A 26,275-nucleotide genomic window follows, 5' to 3' on the forward strand; every position below is an offset into this window, starting at 1 on the left:
TTGTTTTTTCATATTGTATCCCCAAATGCATCTTCTACATTCTACCTTTGCTTCCACTTAGCGTTTCGGGGTCACGCTTTTGCTGAGCTGCCCGCTGGCTATCGCCGAGTCATGGAAAGCACGTTGGTGGAGCAGGTCAGTGGGTAGCAGCCCTGTGGTGGTTCCCAGCGGGGGCCAGTGACCGCAGGGGCCAGTGACCGCAGGGGCCAGTGACCTGAGTGTACGGGGGGGGGGGGGGGGGGGGGGGGGGGGGCTGCACTAGCACTGCAGCAAATTCACAGGCACAGTCAGGTAGACAAGCAGCACAGTGACGCAGTATCCCAGATGAGCCACGCTGAGCCGACGCCGAGATGAGGGGTCTTGTCTGGTCACGGCTGAAGGAAGGGCTTTATATGTCGATTGGCATATTCCTTTTCCTCTTGGGCCTGTGTGCAGTCCCAGGCATGACTAATGTTTCACTCTCAAATCGATAAGGCAACTGCAGAACCAAGACTCCCTTCTTCTAGGTATGTCTTTATAACCCAATGTTGTGTGTGTGTGTGTGTGTGTGTGTGTGTGTGTGTGTGTGTGTGTGTGTGTGTGTGTGTGTGTGTGTGTGTGTGTGTGTGTGTGTGTGTGTGTGTGTGTGTGTGTGTGTGTGCGTGTGTGTTTTTGTGTGTGTGTATGTTTGTTCATACGTGTGTGCATGTGTCTGTGTGTGTGTGTCTGTGTGTGTGTGTGCGTGTTTCTGTCTGTGTATGTGCATATGTGTGTGAATGTGTGTGTCTGTTTGTGTGAGCATGTGTGTGTGCGTGTGTGTGTGTGTGTGTGTGTGTGTGTGTGTGTGTTTGCTTGCGTGTGTGCTCATGCGTGCGTGTTTGAGTGTATTTTATTTTTTTTCCCGTAGCGAAGTTTAGCCAATGCCAATGTCTACTCGTTCCTCCAAATTAACATTTGTTTTATTGACCACAATCTTCATAATGATACACATTCTAAAAGGATTAACTGAGTACCAGAATGTTATTTTTTTCCTCCAGGTTGCCCCGTTCCTTCACTGATTCCTTGTTCCATTAAATGGAGTTGATGTCTCCAAGAGGACTCCATATTGGATCTGTGTTCGGGGACGAAGAGTGACATGGGGAGCAATTACCTGGGGAGGGCTTTGAAGAACCTGCTCTGTCAGCTAAAAGCCCAATAAATCAGAGTCAGAGTCAGACGACAGGAACAACAGAACTGACAGAAGAGAGGGAGATGATGGTTTGATAGGAGCACATTTGTAGCAATGTAGCACTCGTTTATAAGGAATGCAGTCTTGCAGAACCCTGCATGGGTGCAGGTTTCATACTTTTGCACCAATTAATTTTAATCGGTCAAGGATGATTTGACACCCACTAACCCCACTGTTTAAGCTTGCCTTGGTGCCCACTAACCCAACTGTTATAGGATGCTTTGATAGCCACTAACTCTACTGTTTAAGTTGACTTTGATAACCACTAACCCTACTGTTATAGGATGCTTTGATAGCCACTAACTCTACTGTTTAAGTTGACTTTGATAACCACTAACCCTACTGTTATAGGATGCTTTGATACCGACTAACTCCAATGTTTTAGTTTGGTTTAACAGCCACTAACCTTACATTTATATGCTCTGATACCCAATAACCTTGCTCTTTAAGGTTATTGGCTACGCCCAGGGTATTGCCATACCTGGGTTAAGCTGTAACGCTGAAGTCCACAGAAAAACAGTGGCAGCACCAACACTGAAGGCTGATTTTGATAGCCTAATACCTCAGACGGACGGACCCAGACCAGCCTTCTAGGAAGGCTGCAGGGATCACTGGCTGGGACGTGGGCATAGATGCTAAGTGAATGGAAAACTACTGGAGAACCAACCTCACCTCCCTAACACATTCTCATTCTTCCTACCTCGTGATATGTGCCGCTATAACATTCAACCAAAATAATTCTGAGGCCTAATGCTTCTTATGATATTGTTTGAATCTTGCTGTGGGCCTCATTTGTGCTGTGCCTTTTTCATCTCAATCACACATTAAGAGAGCTGACAGAATGACAAATGGTTTCTATGCACACTGTTGGTGGTCATGGATGCAATACCATATTTACAACGCCAATGGCAGGGATCTCATTGTTTGCTTTAGCCACACTTACAAAGAGAAGGCCGGATGTTAAATGCTGTAATTTGCAGTGGTATTGCTGGTAACTTCTCTTTTATCTTTTGCCACAATGCAAATTAAAGGATTGCAGCCTTTTTGTTTGTTGTTCTTTCATTATGGTAGATTGAACTTTGAAAATCAGAAATGTGAAGAAAAGATACTAAAGTCAAGCAACAATTAGTGATACAATCTTTAAAAACAATAACCCATTTAATTCATAAATGTATTTACCTGCTTGCATATTGTTTGTGTAGTACTATTTGTATGTGAGTGTGTGTGTGTTAGTGCATGTGTGTGTGTGTGTGTGTGTGTGTGTGTGTGTGTGTGTGTGTGTGTGTGTGTGTGGTTAGTGTGTGCCTAATATGTCAGATTGCATCCACAAGATGGAGCTAGTTACTTAGCCTTGACTGCAGTCCCTCGATACCAATTCCTTAGTCCGGAACCTTGGCTCTTGTCTAACGCTATTCAGACCATGACATAAGAATTTGAGAAGAACATCCTTGCAGGAGGTTACCCTTGGAGATGGTGTTTAGTCTTTGTCTGGGAAAGGGATGACATGCCCATTGCTCATGTTATCTGGAAGAACACAGGACACAGAGGGGAACGGCATAGACCACCTCGAGCCATCATTCTCCATAATGCTATCTAACCCTTAGCATTGGTTCCCAGGTTAGGAGGCTAGGTTTCCCACTCTCTCCCTCTCTCTCTCTCTCTCTCTCTCTCTCTCTCTCTCTCTCTCTCTCTCTCTCTCTCTCTCTCTCCCTCTCTCTCTCTCTCTCTCTCTCTCTCTCTCTCTCTCTCTCTCTCTCTCTCTCTCTCTCTCCCTCTCCCTCTCTCTCTCTCTCTCTCTCTCTCTCTCTCTCTCTCTCTCTCTCTCTCTCTCTCTCTCTCTCTCTGAGGGGAGTGTTGGCGCGTGGGCCTGGTGGAGCTGTGAGGAGGACTGTGCTGTATATATGCACTGTAAGCATATTGCTGTACTCCCCCCCCCCCGCCTCTCTGCCTACACCCTCCTCAGAGCGGTCCCTTGACCTTGGCCCACTATATTTAGCAGGGGGGCCCGGCGACCTCTTTAATGGATGACCGCGTTTACAATCATTAGCTGGACGCCAGGAGAAGTAAGAGTATGATGGAGGATAGAGGAGGGGGAGAGCTCTGATCCAGATCTGGCTGGCTTTCCTCTGCGGCACTCCCCAGTGCCATGAGCCATGCGGTGTAGGATTCAGAAGTGACTGAATAAATGTTTGGTATGAAGCCAATTGGCTTTAGTGTGTGTGTTGTGTGTGTGTGTTTGTGTGTGTATGTTTCTCTGTGTGTGTGTGTGTGTGTGTGTGTGTGTGTGTGTGTGTGTGTGTGTGTGTGTGTGTGTGTGTGTGTGTGTGTGTGTGTGTGTGTGTGTGTGTGTGTGTGTAAGGGGGGGGGGGGGGGGGGTTGGGGGGGTATGTGCACGCTACCACGTGGGTTTATGTTTTTGGGGGGAGGGTGTTCATATGAAACACATATTTCATTATAATATAAGAATAGGACATCTGTCCTATTCTTATGAGTTACATTGGAATCACTCAAATGTTATAATGTTATGATGAGTGGTATTCTCTTGGTGGCTGCGTAGCAAACACACAACGACCTGTTAGAACGGCGGAGCAAGTTACATCGCCCCGTGTGTGGCACGTGCCTCTCGAGACACTCACCGGTGGTTAACGGTAAAGCGGCGGCAACGTCTCTCAGTCTGGAGGTCACTCTACGCTCCCCTGCAGCCTCCCCGCGGTGCCTATTGTTGAAATACAGTCATCGTCGTGGTCCTTAACGTCATTCAACGCAGCAGAGAACTGCGGTCAGGGGAACACACCGCCTCCGATTCCACTCCTGTGATGCCTGATCGATGCTCCGGTAGTCTGTAGATCGGTGTGTCGTCGTCAGTTTGAGGCAGGGGTCTCGTGTTGACAGTGGTCTGACGGCTGCAGGGGTCTCGTGTTGTCAAGGGTCTGACGGCTGCAAGGGTCTCGTCTCGTCTCGTGCTCTGGCGGCAGGCAGGTGTCCCGATGCGGAGTCCAAGCGGCGTACAACGGATGGAAAGGGTTCCGCTACCGCTCATCTCACCGTCACCGGGGAATCCTGTTTCTTTTGGAAAGGCGTTTGCGTTGAAAGGTAGGAAGCCCTTCCAAGTGTTTATACATGCAGAGCCTACTTTGTATTCTGTGCATGCCCCCCCCCCACACACCCCCTCCGCTCCATTGGATCAGTGGCGTCCTGGATGATGCTTCCTCCAGCACTGCGGCTCCACGCTCTCCTCTCTCCCCCGGAGTTTGGGATGTTTCACCGGACCGGTGCTCAGACTGCAGTGGCCGTACGGTCAGAATGTGAAGCAGTCCTTAATGCAGTGGCCCAGTCCCTATGTCTGCCAAGTTAAAACCCCCTGCTGTGCTAGTGTTCAGTGTGTATGCGAACGCTTGTGCAAGGCAGCAGTTGCAGTACATTGAAGTTGACAGTGCAGACTATAGCTGCTCAGAAATGCCCAAACTCCAGCCCTGGCTTTGAGATGAGATAAGGGATTAATTTAAGGTAAGCGCTGAGGGCTACAAGCCAATGAGCTGCATATGTTTTATGAATAAGTATGAGACCCTCTTTGTCTTTGTGAATTAAATGCGGCATATTAGACCATTTGGTTTGAAGTTTGGTGCCAGGGACAATTAGGAAGGGCTGCTCAGATCAAATGTGACTGATGGTGATGAGGGGTCGTTTGCTGGTGATATGTTATGTGTTAATGTGAAACCACATCATGTGGGGGTAGTTCATATGCTACTCTCTCTCTCTCTCTCTCTCTCTCTCTCTCTCTCTCTCTCTCTCTCTCTCTCTCTCTCTCTCTCTCTCTCTCTCTCTCTCTCTCTCTCTCTCCCCCCCCCCCCCCCCACCCCCCCCCCCCCCCCCCCCCCCCCCCCCCCCCCCCCTCTCTGTCTCCCCCCCCCCCCCCCCCCCCCCCCCCCCCCGTGCCCCCCCCCCCCCCCCCTATCTGGATTTAGTGTTGTCATGTGTTTATTTTCCCTTCACAGGTTCGACTCACGGTCAGCTGTGAGTAAGAGGATCAGCAGTCAATCCTGAGGAACTTCCAGGAGACAATCCATTCTTCAATTCCTCGCCTATTTCGAGGGACTTTTGGATTGTCTTTGCTTTGCGTTGTGAGATTCGTTTTCCACACGGACGAAGGACCCCGTTAATGTCCGCGAGTCAACAGGGGGGCAGCTGATAACCCGCGAGCCTTCCCGCCTACATCCACCTGCTAAATACCCACTGTCCGCGGGTCTCAACGACAGACAGCCAGACTTTAAGAATCAGCGAAAACGTCATCGGATTCTGCCGGACGTCTGTGCGTGTGTCTGTGTGAGTGTGTGGATGTGTGTGTGCTCAGGTCGAGGAGGTCCTGTTTGTGTGTGAGTGCTTTGAGGGGTATTTCGGAGGAGGCTGGGCATGCCTCGGACGGGGATGTGTGATCTGTTGAGCTGAAGACAGTGAGGGACCCAGAGCATCACCACCATGGGGCTGGGCCAGTCCAGCAAGACCCCCGTCGAGGACGAGTCTAACGACAGTGAGTACAACACACCCTGGATCTATTAAAGGTTACAATAGGCTAATTAACCTCTTTTAAAGTTCAAGCTTTGAACATTTCATTTTAAATCTTCAACTTTGAAATGGGACCTATAAAAGGAAGTTTGGTGCTGATGAGAGAAGGGTTAAAATCTGTTTGTATTAATTAGGCCTATTATAGATAGTTAGAGTTATATATATATATATATATATATATATATATATATATATATATATATATATATATATATATATATATATATATGTATATATTTACAGTTTTCCTTTATGCAGGGTAAATTATTTAAACCTAATGCAACTGAGGTTAGATCAACCAGGCAAATAAAATACATGCATTGGCCAATGTGCAATGGATTACAATTTGTCACACTTGTATAATACACAAATATATATTAAGATATATTCCTTCCAAATATTCCATAAAAGCCTTCATCAAGTTCAGTCAAGTCATGTCACGGATGACTGCATAGAGTGTCATTTTACTTTTTAACATAATATCTGATGTCTTTTAAATTGGAATCGCGCCAATGCTTGAGCTGTTCTGCGTCAAGGATGTTTTCATTCTAGTGGGCAGAGATCTATCTTTATCTTATCTTTGGGTTATTTTCTAAATATTTTTGAGTACATGAGTAGGCGACACAATGTGAATGTATCGATTCAGGTCACTTTCTTTGAATATATTTAACATTGGCTGATGTCCAATTAGATTAAATAATGCCTTAGTCATGGATTCAGGCTTCTACACAGGCATTTCATTTTCTGTTATTAATGTTAAAGCAAGGATGGCTTTCTGGCCCTCTGATTGCTGGAGACTATTTGCTAGTATATATAGGCTATATACTGTTATAAACTGACATTTTTAAAACCGCCATTGACCAACATGTTCAATAACCTTAACAAATAAATACATGCAGAAAAAAACAAACAAAAATAGCATTTAATAGGAAATTGAGCTTATATAGCTGAAACAACTTTGTACACGGCCATGGAAGTTGGACAAATATTAATGCATTTACATATTTCTTTTTTTTTGTATTCTCATATTTTCTACTCAATTCTATTCAAATATAAATGCATAAGAACCGAAGGGGCAGCTGCTGCGTTCCTTTAAAGGTCCTTTCAATTTCACTTCATGAGGTTTTCTAACATTAATATGAGTTGAAAAATTGAAAGCCCAGACCGGCCAATTTGGAATTTGCCCCATATGTCGTCATAAGGGGCAAGTTTACCTCCCCTTTCTCTGCTTTGCCCGTGCCGAGAATTTTGCCCGCCAATGAGACAATGAGCTACAACAGTGTGAGCGCCACATGTGTGTGTGTGAATACACACCCTGTGACGCAAGTTGTTAGAGCCATTTCTGATGCCGTATTTGGGTGAATGAAGCGTACCTGTGTGTATTTAGGAGAGGAGCCACAGGTGAATAGCCAGACGGGAAGCGGTACAGTTTTTTAACCGCTCAGTGACAGCTCTTTTGATGTATGTTAGAAAAGATTTATGTTGATCTTCATGTTTTCCTTTTGCTTTTGGTGAAATAAATACCGCGAAGCTGACGGACAATCCCTGCCTTTTATTTTTTAATCAAAGGAGCGAGCGTGTCTAAAACCCACAATCCCGGAATAACGTGCATATTTTTGATTGACAGCAAAATAAGTCACGAGACAAGTGATGTACACCTTTTTGTTATTTGGATAACCGTTCTGCTGTTGGTGTAATGGCGCATAGCACGCAACACAATAACGTAAGCTTGCGTAAAGTTCCCATTTGGTGAAAAGACTAGACTGCGTCGGGTTCTCTTACGGCCCCGTCAGAAAACCCGGCAGCGGAGCTCCGTCGTGAGACAATCCCGGGCATCAATCCCTTTCTCCTTCATGTTCAATCTTGACTTAAGGGAGCCAAAGTTCCTTTCCCCCGATTCCTTCTCAACCATGGCCGAGATAACCCCCACTACTGGTCTCGTTGTGGAAGTACCAGAGACGTCAGAGAACCCGATGCAGTCGTTTGAGATTCATATATCATCCGGAGGCGCACACATCTTTTGGCTTTGATAATATATATTATATAATATGATATTATTTAGATATAGAGCTCCAGGACTCCTGCCGGAACTGTTCTAGAATATTTACAGAACACGGCCAAAAGCTGTTTCCGCCTCCGGATGATATTCTGAATCCGAGCCATTGTGATCACTCCACTGTTAACACTAGCGTATGCTATTTTCGGGGATGAGTCTTCAAATACTGTATTAGGGGCCACTAACACCGGTATACAGAGGATCCAAAAATTGACCTGCCATTGGACCTTTAATGATCTGCTATAAGATCAGTTTCCCGCTCAGCGCCCCCGTAGGACGACTAGCGCCACTGCAATCAGCCAATCAAAACATATATATATATATATATATATATATATATATATATATATATATTTTATGTATATATATTTGATATATATCTTATATATATATATATTTGATACATAGTTCCATAGTTCCATCTTTCCTTATAATAGCATAATCATTTATGATAAATGTGTATTAAAGGGGAGTTCCGGTGTAAAACGGATTTGGGATATGTTTTGTATGATAACGAGTTGAAACGTTCGTTTGGAGCACAAAAAACGCTTATCAACGCTTTCTTCAGTTGGCTGTTTTTAGCCGATTCTATCAAAACGCTATAAACTTGGAACAATGGGGGCAGTGGTTATGGTAAAAACTAAATCGCTATTTTAAACCATTTAAAAGGCTAGAAGTAGCCCGACACTTCTTTGGTAGTACAATAAGGGTCTTAACATATAAAACGAGGCATTCAGAACTTTGTAAGTGTACAGATTGTTTATTAAAAAGTACATTTTATACAGACAATACCATCAGTAGATCACCCGTCGACGCCATTTTGTTTTTAAGACTCGATAAGTAGATGGGCGAACACAGCTTGTGTGTTGCTGACACTTTTTAAATGGTTTAAAATAGCGATTTAGTTTTTACCATAACCACTGCCCCCATTGTTCCAAGTTTATAGCGTTTTGATAGAATCGGCTAAAAACAGCCAACTGAAGAAAGCGTCTATATGCGTTTTTTGTTCTCCAAAACGAACGTTTCAACTCGTCATCATACAAAACATATCCCAAATCCTTTTTACACCGGAATTCCTTTTTAACACACTTTTTGAAATATATATAAATGTTTGTAGAATGAAAAAATATTTTGGCCGGCCCAGATGCAATTAGTTTTGTTTAAAAACACATAAATCATTTGGGCCCTCCGACTTCATTAATCCATTGTCAATACTGTCGTTGGAAAAATGTTACGAAACAATACTGACGGCAATATAGTGTTCTTCTATAGAAGAGGAAAGGAATATTTGATGATACTGTTGGTGGCATTTGCTCATGAAAGGCCTGAGACTAAATGCAGGAAACAGAAAGAGTAAAGTTACACAACAAGGGACTTCAGTATAGAAAGTAGCCTATTTGATTTTGTAGAATGGAAGCAATGTAACCCAGACGATGGCATGGCTAAACTGATGATATGTCAAAGGGCCGATGTGTTTCAATGGCGCATTTGATGATGCTTTTTTAATAACCTCCTGTAGGTTAGTGATCAAATAAAATATTGTTTATATCCTCGAGTCCCTCTTACATTTAAAACAGACCCCAGGTCTCTAGCTTACTCCAAAGTGTCCTTGACCCCCACCTGTTAACATCACTTCCTGTAGGGCTGGATTTATAGTACATTTTCTGCAAAATTTAGTAAACCTTATTGTCATGATTTAAATAATAGAGGCCAGACATATTTATGTCTAAGTCATTCTGTGCCCCCACACACTATAAGTGTTTGTGTCACTTTTTGCCCTGCAGGGAATTTTAAGGCGTAAGCAAAGCTTAAACTTCTGTCCCAAAAGAACCTGTACTAATCCGTCCCAAATAAGAAGCAATGTCGTCCTTGGGTCACTTGAAATGTTTTATTTGAAGGAACACCCTCAGTTACATGAAATAGCACTCAACACAACAGCTCAGAGGACTGCACAACCCAAGGACATTGATTCACACAACATGCTAGCTGAGTGGTTTCAGGGATAGCAGCGTAGACATGAAGCACCACGGCAGTGTTAGAAAACGTTGCAGTAACTAACATACTAAACATCATATATGTTCACTGATTCAAGATTACGACTTATAATGCACATCTATGTTTAGGAATGTTATCAAATCACATTTTAATGCTGAAACTATCTTAAAATGTTTGACAGTGAGAACATAACGAATGTCATCCATTTAGTTCTTGCAGACAGATCCTTGACATGTGTGACTTATTGCTGTTTGGTTAGGGGGCTAAAACGATCCTCTGAGGTGTTTTGGACGACCTATACAAACCAGTCCAATTTCAAGAATGTGGTTTCAGAAGAGCGAACAAAGGACGGCAGGTGTAGGGACAGCTTTACTGGGGACAGACGGACAGACGGTTCAGACACCCGAGACCCAAAGGTGTGTGCGCCTGCAATAAGAGGATCTGTCACGACACGCTCGAAATATCCATCGGGGATACAAGCAGAAAAAAGAGGAATAACAGCTGTTAATGAAAGTGCTGTTAATACTCCTGCTATCATTCAGGGCTCATGATTCATTCATGTGGAGTGGGTCTCACAGCCGCCTCTCGTTGAGCTGACGTCACCGGGCGCCATCCCAGGGTGAGATGTGCCACTCACAGGGTTCCTGGGTCGCCGTTCTTGGAAAGAACTGCACTTCTGGGTATGAAAGGGGGGAGGGAGAAGGAGGGAGGAGGGAGAGGAAGGGAGGGGGGGAGGGGGGGCAGGTGGGGGTGGGAGGGTGGGCGGGTGCTTGAGGAATTAAACGCAACATCAATCAGATCAAGCAGCCAAGCCTTTCTGTTTTTTACCTGCAATCCAAGCATGGTTTGAATTGATTACCTGATGAGTTTCTCAGTTAATTTCATTAATTCGTTCCAAGGGGAACTAAATACAGAGAAAAATAACTATATCGCTATTAAATGGCTACGGGTGGTGCAAGATCATTTCATCTATTGGATGGGTGTCAGTCATCCAACGTCATTTTCCAGCATGTCATGTCAATGTCAAGCTTCACTTAGTGCTAATGTAGAGCACATTACGGCCCTCGTTTCCCCAGTTCATTCCTCGTTTCCTCCTCCTCCTCCCCCTCCTACTCCTCCTCCCCCTCCTCCATCTTTTCCAACTCCTCCTTCTCCCCCTCTCCCTCCTCCTCCACCACCTTCACCTCCTCCTCGACCTCCTCTTCCGCCCCCTCTTCATCCTCCTCTTCCTCCTCGTCATCCTCTTTCTATGCATGTATCTATCTCACAAACACGCATGCTCTCTCTCCCTGTCTCTCTCTCTCTCTCTCTCTCTCTCTCTCTCTCTCTCTCTCTCTCTCTCTCTCTCTCTGTGTCTCTCTCTCTCTCTCTCTCTCTCTCTCTCTCTCTCTCTCTCTCTCTCTCTCTCTCTCTCTCTCTCTCTCTCTCTCTCTCTCTCTCTCTCTCTCTCTCTCTCTCTCTCTCGCTCTCTCTCTCTCTCTCTCTCTCTCTCTCTGTGTCTCTCTCTCTCTCTCTCTCCCTCTCTCTCTCTCTCTCTCTCTCTCTCTCTCTCTCTCTCTCTCTCTCTCTCTCTCTCTCTCTCTCTCTCTCTCTCTCTCTCTCTCTCTCTCTCTCTCTCTCTCTCTCTCTCTCTGCTCAGAGGAGGGTCTCAAAGTAGCTGAGGAGATTAAATGATCGTATTTACTTCCTCTGAGTGTGTGTGTGTGTGTGTGTGTGTGTGTTTGTGTGTATTTGTGTGTGTGTGTGTGCGTGAGTGTGTGTGTGTGTGTGTGTGTGTGTGTGTGTGTGTGTGTGTGTGTGTGTGTGTGTATTTGTGTGTGTGTGTGTGCGTGAGTGTGTGTGTGTTTGTGTGTGTGCACAAACACTTATAGCAGCAGGGGTTTGGGGCGGACATCATAAAGAAGAGAAAAAATACTGCCAGTTGCCTATATTGAGTGTTTGTGTGTATTTAAGAGAGAGCATGTGTGTGCGTGTATGTGTGTGTGTTAAAGTGGGTCTCATATGGTTGCAATGGTTGCAATCAGCGGTCATGTAAACACTCCAACAGATATCGAGAGAGGGGGAAGTGCCGCTGATATGTAACTAACAGAGCATAGCATTACCTGTCACATCCAATACATCTACTAAGCCTGGCCAATTGTGTGTGTGTTTTTGTTTGTGTGCATTTGTGTGTGTGTGTGTGTGTGTGTGTGTGTGTGTTTTTTTGTGTGTGAATGGGTGTTTGTGTGGGTGCTTTTGTGTCACGGTGTGAATGTTTGTTTGTGTGCATTTGTGTGTGTGTGTGTGTGTGTGTGTGTGTGTGTGTGTGTGTGTGTGTGTGTGTTTGTGTGTGTGTGTGTGTGTGTGTATGTGTGTGTGTTTGTGTATGTTTGTGTGCGTTTGTGTGTATGTGTGTGTGTGAGTGTGTGTGTGTGTGTGTGTGTGTGTGTGTGTGTGTGTGTGTGTGTGTGTGTGTGTGTGTGTGTGTGTGTGTGTGTGTGTGTGTGTGCGTGTGGTTGGGTGCGGGTGCGCACATGTGTTTCTGAGTAGAGAGCAAACAGTGGTTCTGTCTTTGTGGAAAGCCATGGCAGCCCCAGTGAGCCAAAACAAAGACTCAGGGTCTGTTTCTATATTCACGCTGAGTGGTTGACTTATGATATGATCATTACATTATGTTATGTATATGTGCATCGATGTATATACTCTTCTGGGTATTTTTTCAGTTTTGGCTCAATGGAAACATGCCTGATTCACTCAACCGAGGAACCAAACAGCTAAATCGTACTAAACCACTTTCACAGATTGGGACTCTCAAATCGAGTTCATAGGTTTTCAGAGCACTTCTTTCTTGTGTACGGGCTGATAACCGTCACCCTCATACATATTCTTTATTCAAGGCTTGCACACATAAATGACTTCAATTTTATGCTCTGTTTCTTATTTTCATAAAAGCTTAAAATATTTTTTTCTTCTTTTCTCTTCACAGTAAATTTCGACCACTTCCAGATTCTGAGGGCTATCGGTAAAGGAAGCTTTGGAAAAGTAAGTACTCTTTGGTCACACACACACACACACTGACTGACACCACTCCAATATGGGTTGGAGTGGTGTCAGTCAACTCATGTACTTTGCTTAAATGAGAAAATAAATGAGGAACTAAAACCATTAAACAAATTGCATGACAAGATGGCCTGCGCTCTAAAGGTGGGTTAATTTGTTGTTTTAATTCGTTTTTTTAAGTATTTAAGAATGAAGTTACCGGTGACTGGCTGGCTCTTTGTAGCTGTAGGTTCAATGATCTTTTAGGATGCCAGAAATTGCCACTTTATGGACTGTTGAAGCACCCTTTAAATAAATGAAGAAGGGATTGTATTGATCAACATTAAGAGTATTGTCTAGTCTTCAAAGAAGACTGCAGCGTGGTTGGTGTAATGGTTCTTTCTGATGGTTCAACAGGTGATGTTGCCCTAACCTTGTTGTTGTCATTATTTTATCCTCTGAGGATTATACATTGAAGGTCCCAAGGCATGCTAATTAATCAATGCTTATATATAGGCATTAGTGGGCCCTTAATACAGTATTTGAAGACGTTCAAGAAATTCAGCCTTGGTGCAGAATTACAGCCACTACGAGCTAGTCCCACAATGAGCCTCCGACAGACATACCCATTTTTTAGAGGCGGGTCAAGGTGGATGGTGGGGGTGTGGCCCTGAGCAGCTTGCAGCCACGGTACGATGCGCTCTGTTTACAGTGGATGTATCGCAATGGCGAGGCGCACGCAGCCTTTGGCCTTGTTCTGTAAATATTGTAGAACACTCTGGATGCTCCGGCGGGAGTCCTGGAGCTCTATATCTAACTTATATCATATTATACATAGATATCTATATCATATGATATATATTACCATGGCAAAAAGCAGTGTGGGCCTCCAGACGATATTCTGAATCTCAAACGACTGCGTCGGGTTCTCCGATGTCTCTGGTTCTTCCACTTCCACATCAATCTGAAGTAGACTGAACCGCGACATGGAGGAGAAAGGGATTGTTGCCCGCCATTGCCTCCCGCCGGGGCCACGCTGCCCGCTGCCGAGGCACAACCGTCTCGGAAGCATGCAGCGTGCCAGCTAGGGCTGGCACGCTGCTAAAAATAAACGATTATTTTTTAAACGATTAATCCAGCGATTATTTTTTCGATGCATCAATTAATCTAACGATTCATTTTTTCAGTCTGATTCGATTTCGATTCGATTCGATTATCAATTATCTCCTCATTAATTGACTAATAGCAATTTATACATGTTGATTTACATATCTGAATGAAAAAAATATGAATTCCTTAACATTTCAATACATGTTTATTGCCTTTAAATTCCAAAATAAAAGTGCAAAGTAATGCATTCTTAGAATTCCACGGTGCTCGGTCATCTGCAGCTGCTACCGGGTGGCGCCTCTTCAGGTGCTGGGGAATTGCCGTGGTGCTAGAATGGAAAGTCATCTCCATTTTGCAAAGACGACATATCACGGAATCGTTTCCTTTTACATTAAATAATTCCTAACTTTAGAGGAACGAGTGCGTGGCGCCTTGCACTTATGAAAGTCTGAGTAGCCACGCGCGTTGCTACTACGCCCATCTTCTTTTTATTTTTTTATTTTTTTATCGACGCACAATTTTCACGTCATCGATGACGTCGACGCGTCGTCCCAGCATTAGTGCCAGCTCATGCCTATTTCTAACTACTGACCATTGGCAGGCTAGAGGATCTCCTATTAATGTTAGAAAAACTCATAAAGTTACATTTTCTTTCTTTGAGCGCAGCATCCAGGTGGGAACCGGAGCGTCGCTAGCATCAGCGCTATAGGGCGGGCTTTAACGCCCACCTCAATTGGGAAACATTGGAAGTGCCGACGCAGAAAGCTCATCATGTATCGACCGCTTCTCAATCCATAATGAATGCGCTGCGGGAGTCCACCTTTTTTGTTTTTACAGCGACTCATGCCGTAGTTGGTGCTGATCCTGCTGGTAAAGAAAGACGTTCTTTCATTATTTGTCAGCGATTTGTTCAAACACAGTGAATGAAAAACCAAAACAATATTGGTAGGGGGCTGAAGGTCGATGCGTCACATGTGCTTACACGACAAAAGCATGAATCACAAATGAAACAAAAAAACCTTATTCTACGGTCTCTTTTCTTTCCAGGTGTGCATTGTGCAGAAGAAGGACACCAAAAAGATGTACGCCATGAAGTACATGAACAAGCTGAAGTGTGTTGAGAGGAACGAAGTGAGGAATGTCCTCAAAGAGCTGCAGATCATGAAGAACCTTGAGCACCCCTTCCTCGTCAACTTCTGGTGAGCTGCTGCTGCAGTGTGTGTGTGGGGTGCATACGTGTGGGGTGTGCGCCTGCATGGTTGACGATCTATGTTTTATTGGATAAACAAAAAAAACTGCTTGCTTTGTGCTATTCCCTGAATAATTGCTTGTGTAACCTTGGGTTACTTACCTTCATGACTGTTATAAAGCCCATTATACACTGTGACCTCACCTCGATAATTCCCAAACCAGAAGCAGAATCCTGTCTCTGAGTCATGGCTGCTGTTCCTTAATGAACCCCTGTTTCCTGTGCTGCTGCACGCCTTGCTTCATGGAACAGCTCAAATAAGTACAGCTATTCTGGGGCAATGTGTGGATCCTGATTACTCGTCTCTTCAGTACGCCGTGACTGTATTTCTTTGTTTCTCTCATTCAATACACGTTTCACTCTGTTTGAACGCCATCACTCTCTCTCTCTCTCTCTCACAGACTCTCTCTCTCTATCCCTCTCTCTTCCTCTCACACTCTCTTCCTCTCTCTCGCACACTCTCTCACACTCTCTCACACACTCTCTCTGTCTCTGTCTCAGTTTCTATCTCTCTCTCTCTTCTACCACCTTTTACTCTTTCACTTTTTTCCAATCACACATACACACACACATACACAAATCTAAACACACATTCATACACACACACACACACACACACACACCTACACACACACACACACACACACACACACACACACACACACACACACACACACACACACACACACACACACACACACACACACACACACACACACACACTCACACACACATAAACAAATCCGTCTAAGTCAATGAAATATAAACGTGTGTTCAATGTCCATGAATAAGTAAAACTCCGGGATCACATCGATGACATCAGAAGCTCAGCAGTTGAGGATGATTAGGTATCTGTACATCTATAATCACCATCAGTCAAATGTTGACCGTGTTAATTGCTGGTGGTGGTCGTTAAGCAGCATGATGTTGAATTATCTAAAAGACAGACAGAGAACGCATGGAGAATCAGCAGAGTCATTAGCGGCCGTTTAGGCAATTCTCCCCCAGTGCAGCAGGGAACACACATTAATGAAGAGGAGGAAGGGGAGTCAAGGCTGTGGCTCTTGGATTGACTGGAGTGAAGACGTCGAGAGAACAAACAGAACATGCAGCTGGAAAGAGGAAGAAGAAGAAGAAGAAGAAGAAGAAGAAGAAGAAGAAGAAGAAGAAGAAGAAGAAGAAGAAGAAGAAGAAGAAGAAGAAGAAGAAGAAGAAGAAGAAGAAGAAGAAGAAGGGGGAGGAGGAGGAGGAGGAGGAGGAGGAGGAGGAGGAGGAGGAGGAGAAGAAGAAGAAGAAGAAGAAGAAGAAGAAGAAGAAGAAGAAGAAGAAGAAGAAGAAGAAGAAGAAGAAGAAGAAGAAGAAGGAGGAGGAAGAGGAGGAGGAGGAGGAGGAGGAGGAGGAGGAGGAGGAGGAGAAGAAGAAGAAGAAGAAGAAGAAGAAGAAGTTTATGCAGCACACTCATCAAGCAAACCAGTGGCATGTGCTTGCTTGCTTGCCTGATTGTGTCGTCGTCCCCGTCCCCCCCCCCCCCCCCCTCCGGCCCCCCTTTCCCCGAAAAAAATAAATGAAATACAGACTGAAAGCTAATGCTTCTGGCAGCATTTTAAATGCTGTTTGGGGGGTAAGACAGATTTCTTGCTTAAGTTGTGCATGGGTCAGCTCTGTTGCCCACTCCCGCCCATCTGTCTCTCCCTTTCTCTCTTTCTCTCCCTCTCCCTCTCCCTCTCCCTCTCCCTCTCTCTCTCTCTCTCTCTCTCTCTCTCTCTCTCTCTCTCTCTCTCTCTCTCTCTCTCTCTCTCTCTCTCTCTCTCTCTCTCTCTCTCCCTCTCTCTCTCTCTCTCTCTCTCTCTCTCTCTCTCTCTCTCTCTCTCTCTCTCTCTCTCTCTCTCTCTCTCTCTCTCTCTCTCTCTCTCTCTCTCTCTCTCTCTCTCTGTCCTGCTGGGGTGACTTGGCACTTGTTCTGGTTGTCCTTGTAGTTTGGGTGGTCAAGGTGATGGAGGTGGGGGTGGGGGTGGGGGTTTACCTGCAGGCGGAGGCTGCTGTGATGAACCAGATACAGGCTGGAGCTCGGCCTCTGCCTCCGTCTCATTTCCCCTCCTGTCCACCTTGTCCTGCTCCTCTCCTCCACCACCCCCCCTCTCTGGGTATCAGCTTTTCTCTTCTCTTCTCAACTCTCCGTCTCATCCCTTTTGCTCCCTTATTTTCTGCTCACCTCTCCTCCCCGTCTATTTTCTGCTCTCTCCTCTCTTCTCTTGACCTCTCCTTCGGCTCCTCTCCTCTCCTACTTCTCTACTCATCACTATCTCTCTCTTTCCAAATCAATCCGTTTCTAAAACAAACCTAAACACGATCACGATAATGCCACATCAATCAGGGGATAAGAACACAGAAACATACACAGAAAACATGAAGATACATTTGAGTGTCCTCATCTCAAACGGATTCTCAAGGAGTTGCAAAGGAGGCAGCAATGAGAGATAGCCAGGAACGACATCCTTCACGGCAGATCATTAAGACCGGATCATTAGGGTGTTGAGATTTGTTAAACGGCTGCCTTATCTTCTGCAAGGCGTCTTCTGTAAGGCGTCTGTCTGTCTGCCTGTCTGACGGCTGCCTCTTAATGCGTTGTTTGCCAGCGGACTACCCAGTATCCATGCGCTACACATGTGTGTATGACGGCTGTCCCGTAACGGGTGTCAGTACTCTGCTGTCTTACCGACACGTTGTTATATGCATGTTAGTTATTCATATTTTTATGAATTGAAGACTGTTTTTATTTTATTTGTGATTCTGTTAATTATGATATGCGGGATGACACTATTGAGATTATGATTTCAGCCTTACCCAATTTCCCAGTCTTCCAGTGAAAATCCCTCTTTTCACTATTTTCTACCTGATCTTAGTGGTAGTCAACTGACCTGCTCCCCTGACAGTAAAGGGGCTCCCTAGTAGAACAAATAGGGTCTAAAAGGCTGACTGCTTTGCGCAGCAGAAAACAAGGGAACAGGGAGCAGGTTCCTCTTAATCACCCTGAGTCGTCTTCATCACGGCCCTCAGCGTCTCTGCGGCCGCGCTGTCCTGCGTGGTGATGTGCCAGCACTCGGTGCGGGGGCAGTAACTCCTGCCTGGGCAGCACTCTGTGGCCGCTCTGTAAGGGGATTCCTCACAATGCACAACCGTCCGCAGCGCGGCCAGGGATACTTACATCTGCTGCCAGAGAGAGAGGGAGGTGGAGGGTAGAGAGAGGCAGAGAGAGAGAGAGAGAGAGAGAGAGAGAGAGAGAGAGAGAGAGAGAGAGAGAGAGAGAGAGAGAGAGAGAGAGAGAGAGAGAGGGAGAGGGAGAGGGAGAGAGAGAGAGAGAGAGAGAGAGAGAGAGAGAGAGAGCGAACAGAGAAAGAGTAAGTGAGTGATTGTGTGGGTGAGTGAGTGAGTGAGTGAGTGAGTGAGTGAGTGAGTGAGTGAGTGAGTGAGTGAGTGAGTGAGTGAGTGAGTGAGTGAGTGAGTGAGTGAAGGAGTGAGTGAGTGAGTGAGTTAGTGAGTGAGTGAGTGAGTGAGTGAGTGAGTGAGTGAGTGAGTTAGTGAGTGAGTGAGTGAGACAGAGAGAGAGGGAGCGTGAAACAGAGCGATAGAGAGAAAGAGTGAGAGAGAGAGAGAGAGAGGGAGACAGGCAGAGTGAGAAACAGAGAGAGCGAGGGGGACAGAGAGTATCTCCTCCTCCAATGGACACTTAGTGGATGTGGATCTGCTCTCTAAAGTCGGCCTCGATGTTAGAAGGGCTTTCCCTGTTTTGGCTTCTGAACACAGTCTGAAGGATGAATATGAAAAAAGTGACACAACATTTCACGGGATCAGGATAGAAGAAAAGCATGCGTTGTGAATGCGGGGTATGTGTGTTCTTGCCGCCTGTGCCTTTGTATTCCGTCAGAAACTTTCTGCTCCTTTTGAAGATCACAGCTCTGGAGGCCAGTGGCATATGCAGAATACCAAGGAAGAATAATTCACAGCACTTAGCCATTTCAACATTTATTAAGGCCTTTTCCTTCATTATGCCTCTCTTACAGTGAGGTGTTACTAGAAAAACGAAACATTAGGCAGACAGTAAACATAACTTCCTTTTTGTTTTTGACATTTTACCGAAATGAACGCATATTCGTAAAAGCCTGATTAGAACAACGTGGTGTCCTACCTAATCGCAGATTTTGTCGTTTGTAAAGGTCATCCAAATCTATCCAATATTTACGTTTTTGCTTCCTATCGACTGTCCCCTATAACATCAATACGGGTCTGCCAAAACAAAATGATCTTTGTTTTATGGAAAATAGAATTTAAGATAGTTTGAGCATTTAATTGCTCTGTGATAACATTTCTTGCATTATATGTGCATTTTATTTTGGTTGCCTTCAGTCAGTGAACGTAAATGATGTTTAGTATGTTAGTTAATCCAACTTTTTCCATCGTTTCCATGGTAATTCATATAGAAGCTGCTATCCCCTATCCCACGCAGCTTGCATGTAGATTCAATAATCATAGCGTTACTCATCTGAGCTAAGATTCTCGAGTAAAGGCCAAAGTACACTACTCTGACTCCGTAATCCGTAATCCGAGACACCCTCGAGCATTCAAAGTTTCTCCGTCGGGATATCGGATACGCAATGCAAATGTTCAGATTTCCATGGAGGCCGTAGACCTACAGGAAGTGATGCAGACACAACGTTCCAGGTGTATCTCTTTCCAACGTGTTTAGATGAATTATTGAAATTCCTTTTATTTCCATGAAATAAAATGCTGATGCCCCCGGTCTAGCTTAGTTTCCTCGTCCCCTAGGTCACCTGCTTATGATATCACTACCTGCAGGGATGGATTTATAGTATATTGTCTACACATTTTAGTAAACCTTGATGCCCTGGTTCATATAGAGACCAGATGTCTGTATCTCAGTCCCAGGTCATTCTGTGCCACCACACACAATATTTGTTTGCTTCAAAAACATTTAAAGCGCCAATAATAGGTCATGATTATCTCGATAAACAAAATGTATCCATAAAAGTAAGGTTTGGAGTGGATTTTCGGGTGGAAGCAAAGTAAACATCATCAGTGTTTCCCGAAAGAAAACCGTTGATCTAATCCGTCCCCGGGAAGAAGAAATGTCGTCCCTGGGTCACTTGAAATGTTTTAATCAAAAGAACACCCTCAGTTACATCGAATAACACTCAACACACCAGCTCAGAGGACTACATAACCTAGGGACATTGATTCACACAACCATGCAAGCTGAGTGGTTTCAGGGATAGCAGCGTCCATATAAATCACTACGGCATTATTAGAAAAAATTGCATTAACTAACATACGAAACATGATAAACACATTTAACGCTAGAAATGTTATAAAAATTCATATTATTGCTGAAACGTAATCTTAAAGTGCTGCATTTTCCGCTGAGAATAAAACCAATGGCATCCATTTTGTTCAAGTTGTTCTCACTGCAGAGCCTTATGGGTGGAGTTTGACCTCCAGCTCCACCTCTCTGGACCTGGTCCAGCTCCACATCTATTCCCGCTCCACCTCTCTGGACCTAGTCAATCTCCTCCTCTCTGGACCTGGTCCAGCTCCACCTCTCTGGACCTGGTCCAGCTCCACCTCCCTAACCAGATTCGGTTTCTGGTTAGGGCTGTGGTGAGGTTCAGGGTTCAGGTTATGGTTAGGGCTGTGGTGAGGTTCAGGGTACAGGTTCTGGTTAGGGCTGTGGTGAGGTTCAGGGTTCAGGTTATGGTTAGGGCTGTGGTGAGGTTCAGGGTTCGGGTTCTGGTTAGGGATATGGTGAGGTGTTAAGTTATGGTTATGGTTTGGGCTATGGTGAGGTGTAGGGATGCAGGTTATGGTTTGGGCTATGGTGAGGTGTAGGGATGCAGGTTATGGTTAGGGCAAGAGTTAGGGTTAGAAAATGGGTCGAAGATTCAAATTGTTATTGAACAAATTGAACCGTTGGAAGGACATTTTTTTCAAAGTAAAATCAAAGACCTCTTTTTTTTTTTATGAAACGTGTTCCCGAGAGCATTACATAATAAGAATAATAAACACAGTGCCTCAGGCTTATCATGTTCATTCAGCATTTATAAAAGTACAAAAAAATGAGTTTGTTAAAACCACACACCCCAGGGCAAGAACACGGGTGTCTTTCCAACATCTACTCTGTGTATTACAACTGGGATGCAACGTCTTGGAAAGCAAAGACATCGACCAAAGGGTCGGGGGTTGGTGCTGTAGATGTGCATAAAGGAAGGGTCTGAAAGGGCCTCCCTGCTTGGGCAGTCCCTATTGTACTGAGTTATGTCATTTTACTAATGCATTCGTAGAGGCAGCCAGATGCCGTGTCTTTATGTCAACTTTCCTAATCTCTTTGTGTATTGGGCCATGATTCTCATTCTTAAGTTAACACTGAAGATAGTGCAATACATGGATTGATAGTATTATTGCCATTATTATTATGATCAATATTATTATTAATGTGGTTATAAATACTTTCCAAAGTCTGAATTGAGAGGGAGGGAACGAGAAGGAAAGATCGGGGACAGGGAGAGAAAGACAAAAGGGGGAGAAAGCGAGGGCGAATAGAATGGAACGCCGATAGAGAGGTTCACACTGCGGTTCAGCGCCCTGATGAAGGGCTGAAGTACTGATGGTACCACGAGGAGGGCGCACTCCATCAGGCCATCATGCTCCGATGCACTCACAGCAAGGGTGTGATTGTGTGTGTGTGTGTGTGTGTGTGTGCGTGCGTGCGTGCGTGCGTGCGTGCGTGCGTGTGTGTGTGTGTGTGGCTGTTGATGTAAGTTAGTCTCTGTGTGTGTATAAGTGTGTATTTGTGTATGTGTGTGTGTGTGTGTATTTCTGTGTGTGTGGGCACCTGAATGTATTTTTTTGTGTGTTTGTGCGTGTGCGTGTTGGTATGAGTTAATTTGTGTGTTTACGTGTGTATGTGTTGGGGGTTGAATGTGTGTGTTGGTATGATACGTGTTTGTGTTGGTATGAGTTAGTCTGTGTGTGTGTGTGTGTGTGTGTGTGTGTGTGTTGGAGGGGGGGGCTGTGCACAGACGTGTGTGTGTGTGTGCATGTGCACCACACCTCTGATTGCTAATTACCCCACATCCTACTCTTTATTACAGTTTAGTTCAACCCTCCCTTGATATCCCGCCACGACGACTTACAATTAATTCCTCATTCTAAAAATGGAACCGCTTGGTTTGGATGGTGTTGTCTAATGACAATCATTTCGCACTAATATGCATAGCTGGAACCAAAGTTGTTTATTCAAACATATTCTCTTAGTTCTCAACATTCCTCTCAAGCAATTCTGGAATATTCAAGAAGTCTTCATGAATAGAAATGATGACTAACATTTTGGGTAGTCACTTCCTCACCATGAGGAAAAGGGAAGTCAGCAGTCAGTCATTGACGCACATTAACATGTGAGGTGTGTGTGTGTGTGTGGTTGTTTCTGTCTTTGTATGTGCGCGCACGCCTGTGTTTGTTGTGCTGTAAGTCTATTTCTAGGGAAAGCAATTAGCCCTAACTATTGAGTCATTTCAGATTACGTAGGGGCTTATAGTGAATTGGATGTAATGATGGACAGGTAGGTGAAAAGGCATATTTTTAAAGGATGCTCAAGACATTTGGGATCAAGCCAGAAAGTTCCAGCTTGTCCAGAACCCTCCCCCTCCACACTGTCCTGCCATGACCCCAATGATAGCTGCTTCTGGCCCCTGAATCCCCGCCCACTTTCTCTGTGCAAGTAGAAGCTGCTTTTGAACAAGATCCAGAAACATAGATTCTAAAATCACCAACAGGGAGCAACGTCACTTGCGTAATCGTTATCTGAACTTCCGACAGAATTAAGAAGTGTTTCGAAATATCAATTTTCAAATTTTCAAGTGACCAGGCTATCACTATTTAATGAAGAGTAGAAAAAAGTACTTCCATTCATTAAGAATATCTTTCAGAAGCCCAGCGTATCAATATTACGTTTTTTTCATAAGAATGTGTGGTTGTGCACTCGTGTTTTCTGGAAGCATCCATTAGTGGCATCAAGTGCGCTGCCTGGAGCCCCTCCAGCTGTCACATCCAGGCTGCATGGAGCCGCGCAGTCGAGAGAAAGACAGAATGACAGGGGAGAAGAGAAACCTGACCGAGCAGCAGGGCAGGCGAGGGGTGAGGGAGAGAGCGAGGGAGCGGAGAGAGAGAGAGTCGGGATGGTGGCAGGGAGTGGAGCAGCGTTGAAGGAAGGGGGGAATGAAAGAGATGGGATTGGAACAAGACAGACAAGAGAAAGGGGTCAGGGAAAGAGCAAAAAAGATAGGGTCTAGAGAGAGAGAGAGATAGTGAGAGAGAGAGAGAGAACAAGAGAGAGAGAGACAGGAGGAGACAAAAGCAGGCAATGTTGTCATCAAAGGGGAAATGAAGGCCGTCCCTGTTTCAAGGCACCAGACAGGCTTGTACAGTTTAGCGCGCCATTCTGTCCATCCCAGGTTTAACAGCAAAGTTCGGTGCTGACATCCATAGAGAATAGAAATGAGGAGTACAGTTTATAGACAGATTGTTCAACGCTGTTAATTGATATTCCGCAAACAACAGATGTACTTATGATCATGTTCAACACTTCTATTAGGCCCCTCAAGCAGTGGTCAACAGGATTAGAAGCATTTTCTGAATACATTTTCTTATACTCATTGTATTGCGTCTATATTACAGTACAAAGTGTTTTGCTCAGTAGGAAGTGACATTTTACAAGACGTTTTCTCAATTTTATATGCAAAGAAAACATTGAAAAAAATATGCTGTGTAAAATCTTGGCCCACAGGAACATTAGTTAAATTAAATGAATCATGAGGTGGAACTGCAATAATGAATCGACGTAGACCAGATTGCTGGCTAAAGCAACTCTGCTACTTGTATTGTTCTTAAATCACTTATAAAGGTTAGGTGGACGTTTAACAACCCGTTGATCCAATGGCTGTGCTCTGATCTGCTCACACTGGCTCTCTTCGAGTATGCGTTCACGTCACATCCATGTGCAGTACAGGCAAACAACAACAAATATGTCTGGTTATTTCCATCAGTCGGACATTCAACATACACACGCACACACGCACACACGCACACACACACACACACACACACACACACACACACACACACACACACACACACACACACACACACACACACACACACACCATAGCCTGATCCCTGCTGCTTGGTGCTGCCATGGACACAGCTCTCCCACACACTCTGGGCCAGGTAATGTTCAGCGCCTCATCCCTCACAAAGCTGTACCCGAAGTGGACAGAACTTCACCTTGCGCAGGTTGGTACGATAGAGGGCCATCAGCTCCACCACAGACAGGATCCACCGTGCGTCACGCCAATTTTAGTATGAGCCTCATTTCAACAGTCAACAGTGCTGCTTTTCTGGGTGGGAAATAGAGCACCTACACATTCCATAATGAAATTCTGTTGGTGTGTGTGTGTGTGTGTGTGTGTGTGTGTGTGTGTGTGTGTGTGTGTGTGTGTGTGTATGCGTGTGTGTGTGTGCATGTGTGTGTGTGTGTGGTGTGTTCGGCTGTGTGTGTGTGTGTGTGTGTGTGTGTGTGTGTGTGTGTGTGTGTGTGTGTGTGTGTGTGTGTGTGTGTGTGTGTGTGTGTTTGTCTGTGTGTGTGTGTGTGTGTGTATGTGTGTGTGTGTGTGTGCAAACATATGTGGCAAGGTGTGCTGCGCAGACAGTTGAAGTGACAGGAAGTCAGCCATGGAGTGGCCTCTCATCCTCATCCCATTCTCAGCAGACTGCTTGGAGTCAGCTCAATCAATCCCCCCACGCCCACACACACACACACACACACACACACACACACACACACACACACACACACACACACACACACACACACTAACACACACACACACACACACACACACACACACACACACACACACACACACACACACACACACACACACACACACACACACACATTTTTTGATCACTGCTGGCTCTTGACTCAGTCTGAAGATGAAGGTCTATCTACACATTACAATGGTCTACTGGACACATACAACCAGACCTCATGTGCTTCACTCATTAGCTCTGGAAGATTTGGTCTCAGCTACAGAAACCTAACCATTGGCGAGATCTTAGACAGGAAGGGGGATGTATGTATGATGGTTCCCAATTTGGCCATCATTTGACCTGGGCCCCGTTTCCCGATAACGATGGATCTTCGCTCGTACGATCATTCTCCCGATGGATCTTGCGATCCATCGATAATTTCTTTGGAGCGTTTCCCGAAACTCCTCTTAACGTGAACGCGCATTCGCTGCACTCACGACGTCGTAGGATTGTAACTGTCTACTGACACGGTGCTTAAATGGGCTCTGTAGGAGGGGGAGACGCAGGAATGTCGCAGGAAAATTGTGTTAAAAAGGGTTAAAATATATCCCCATCAAGGACAACAGCAGAGTAGCCTACGAAAAAAATAGACTGCAATTATATGAATGCTAAAGACATTAAAACACAATTGATTAGGCTTAAACCGACATATATCAGTCCTAATCCTGAATGCACTGTGCGTTTCACGGCATTTTCCCCCCTGAAATAATTCCATATGACAAAAAATTAAAAATAGCTTGTGTGACAACTACATTTATCTTAATGGGCTGATTTCTGAAACATGCTTTGCGCAGCAAAGAGAGCCGACTTAATCTGATTCCGCATAAGGGTTTCCTTGATTGATAATTTGATTGGCTATAAAAGCCCCTCCGGAAATAGGGTAAGGTATGTATTGATGAGGAATACAACGAAGCCCACCGTCTGGCCCGGTGCATCGTTGAGCGCACGATCGGGAGGTGGAAGTTGCGCTTTAGATGCCTTCACAAGTCAGGCGGAGGGCTCCAGTTTTCGCCGGCCAAGTCATGCGCCGTGATATGTGTGACGGCTATGTTGCACAACATTGCAGCTAAGGCTGGGGTGGCATTGCTTGAACCGGAGGACGCTGAGGACGATGACGACGAGGAAGATCGGTGTGAGG

The 26,275-nt window shown here is 45.0% G+C and overlaps 1 protein-coding gene and 1 long non-coding RNA gene across 2 annotated transcripts in view; both read left to right on the top strand.

The window, feature by feature from the left end:
- The first annotated feature begins 244 nt into the window (after positions 1 to 244).
- On the top strand, positions 245 to 2,251 carry LOC115547987 (uncharacterized). Its single transcript, XR_003977457.1, has 2 exons — positions 245 to 506; positions 1,017 to 2,251. It is a non-coding gene; the product is annotated as an uncharacterized LOC115547987 (long non-coding RNA).
- Positions 2,252 to 3,790: 1,539 nt separating this feature from the next.
- stk32a (serine/threonine kinase 32A) overlaps positions 3,791 to 26,275 on the top strand; it is an 84,131-nt gene continuing 61,646 nt past the window's right edge. Inside the window, exons 1-4 of the mRNA XM_030362412.1 lie at positions 3,791 to 4,300; positions 5,203 to 5,735; positions 12,787 to 12,842; positions 14,997 to 15,148. Of these exons, the coding sequence (XP_030218272.1) occupies positions 5,684 to 5,735; positions 12,787 to 12,842; positions 14,997 to 15,148 (260 nt within the window). The 5' untranslated portion in view covers positions 3,791 to 4,300; positions 5,203 to 5,683. The remainder of the gene's footprint in view (positions 4,301 to 5,202; positions 5,736 to 12,786; positions 12,843 to 14,996; positions 15,149 to 26,275) is intronic.

This window comes from Gadus morhua, chromosome 7 (assembly GCF_902167405.1).
Source record: "Gadus morhua chromosome 7, gadMor3.0, whole genome shotgun sequence".
NCBI classification, from domain to species: domain Eukaryota; kingdom Metazoa; phylum Chordata; class Actinopteri; order Gadiformes; family Gadidae; genus Gadus; species Gadus morhua.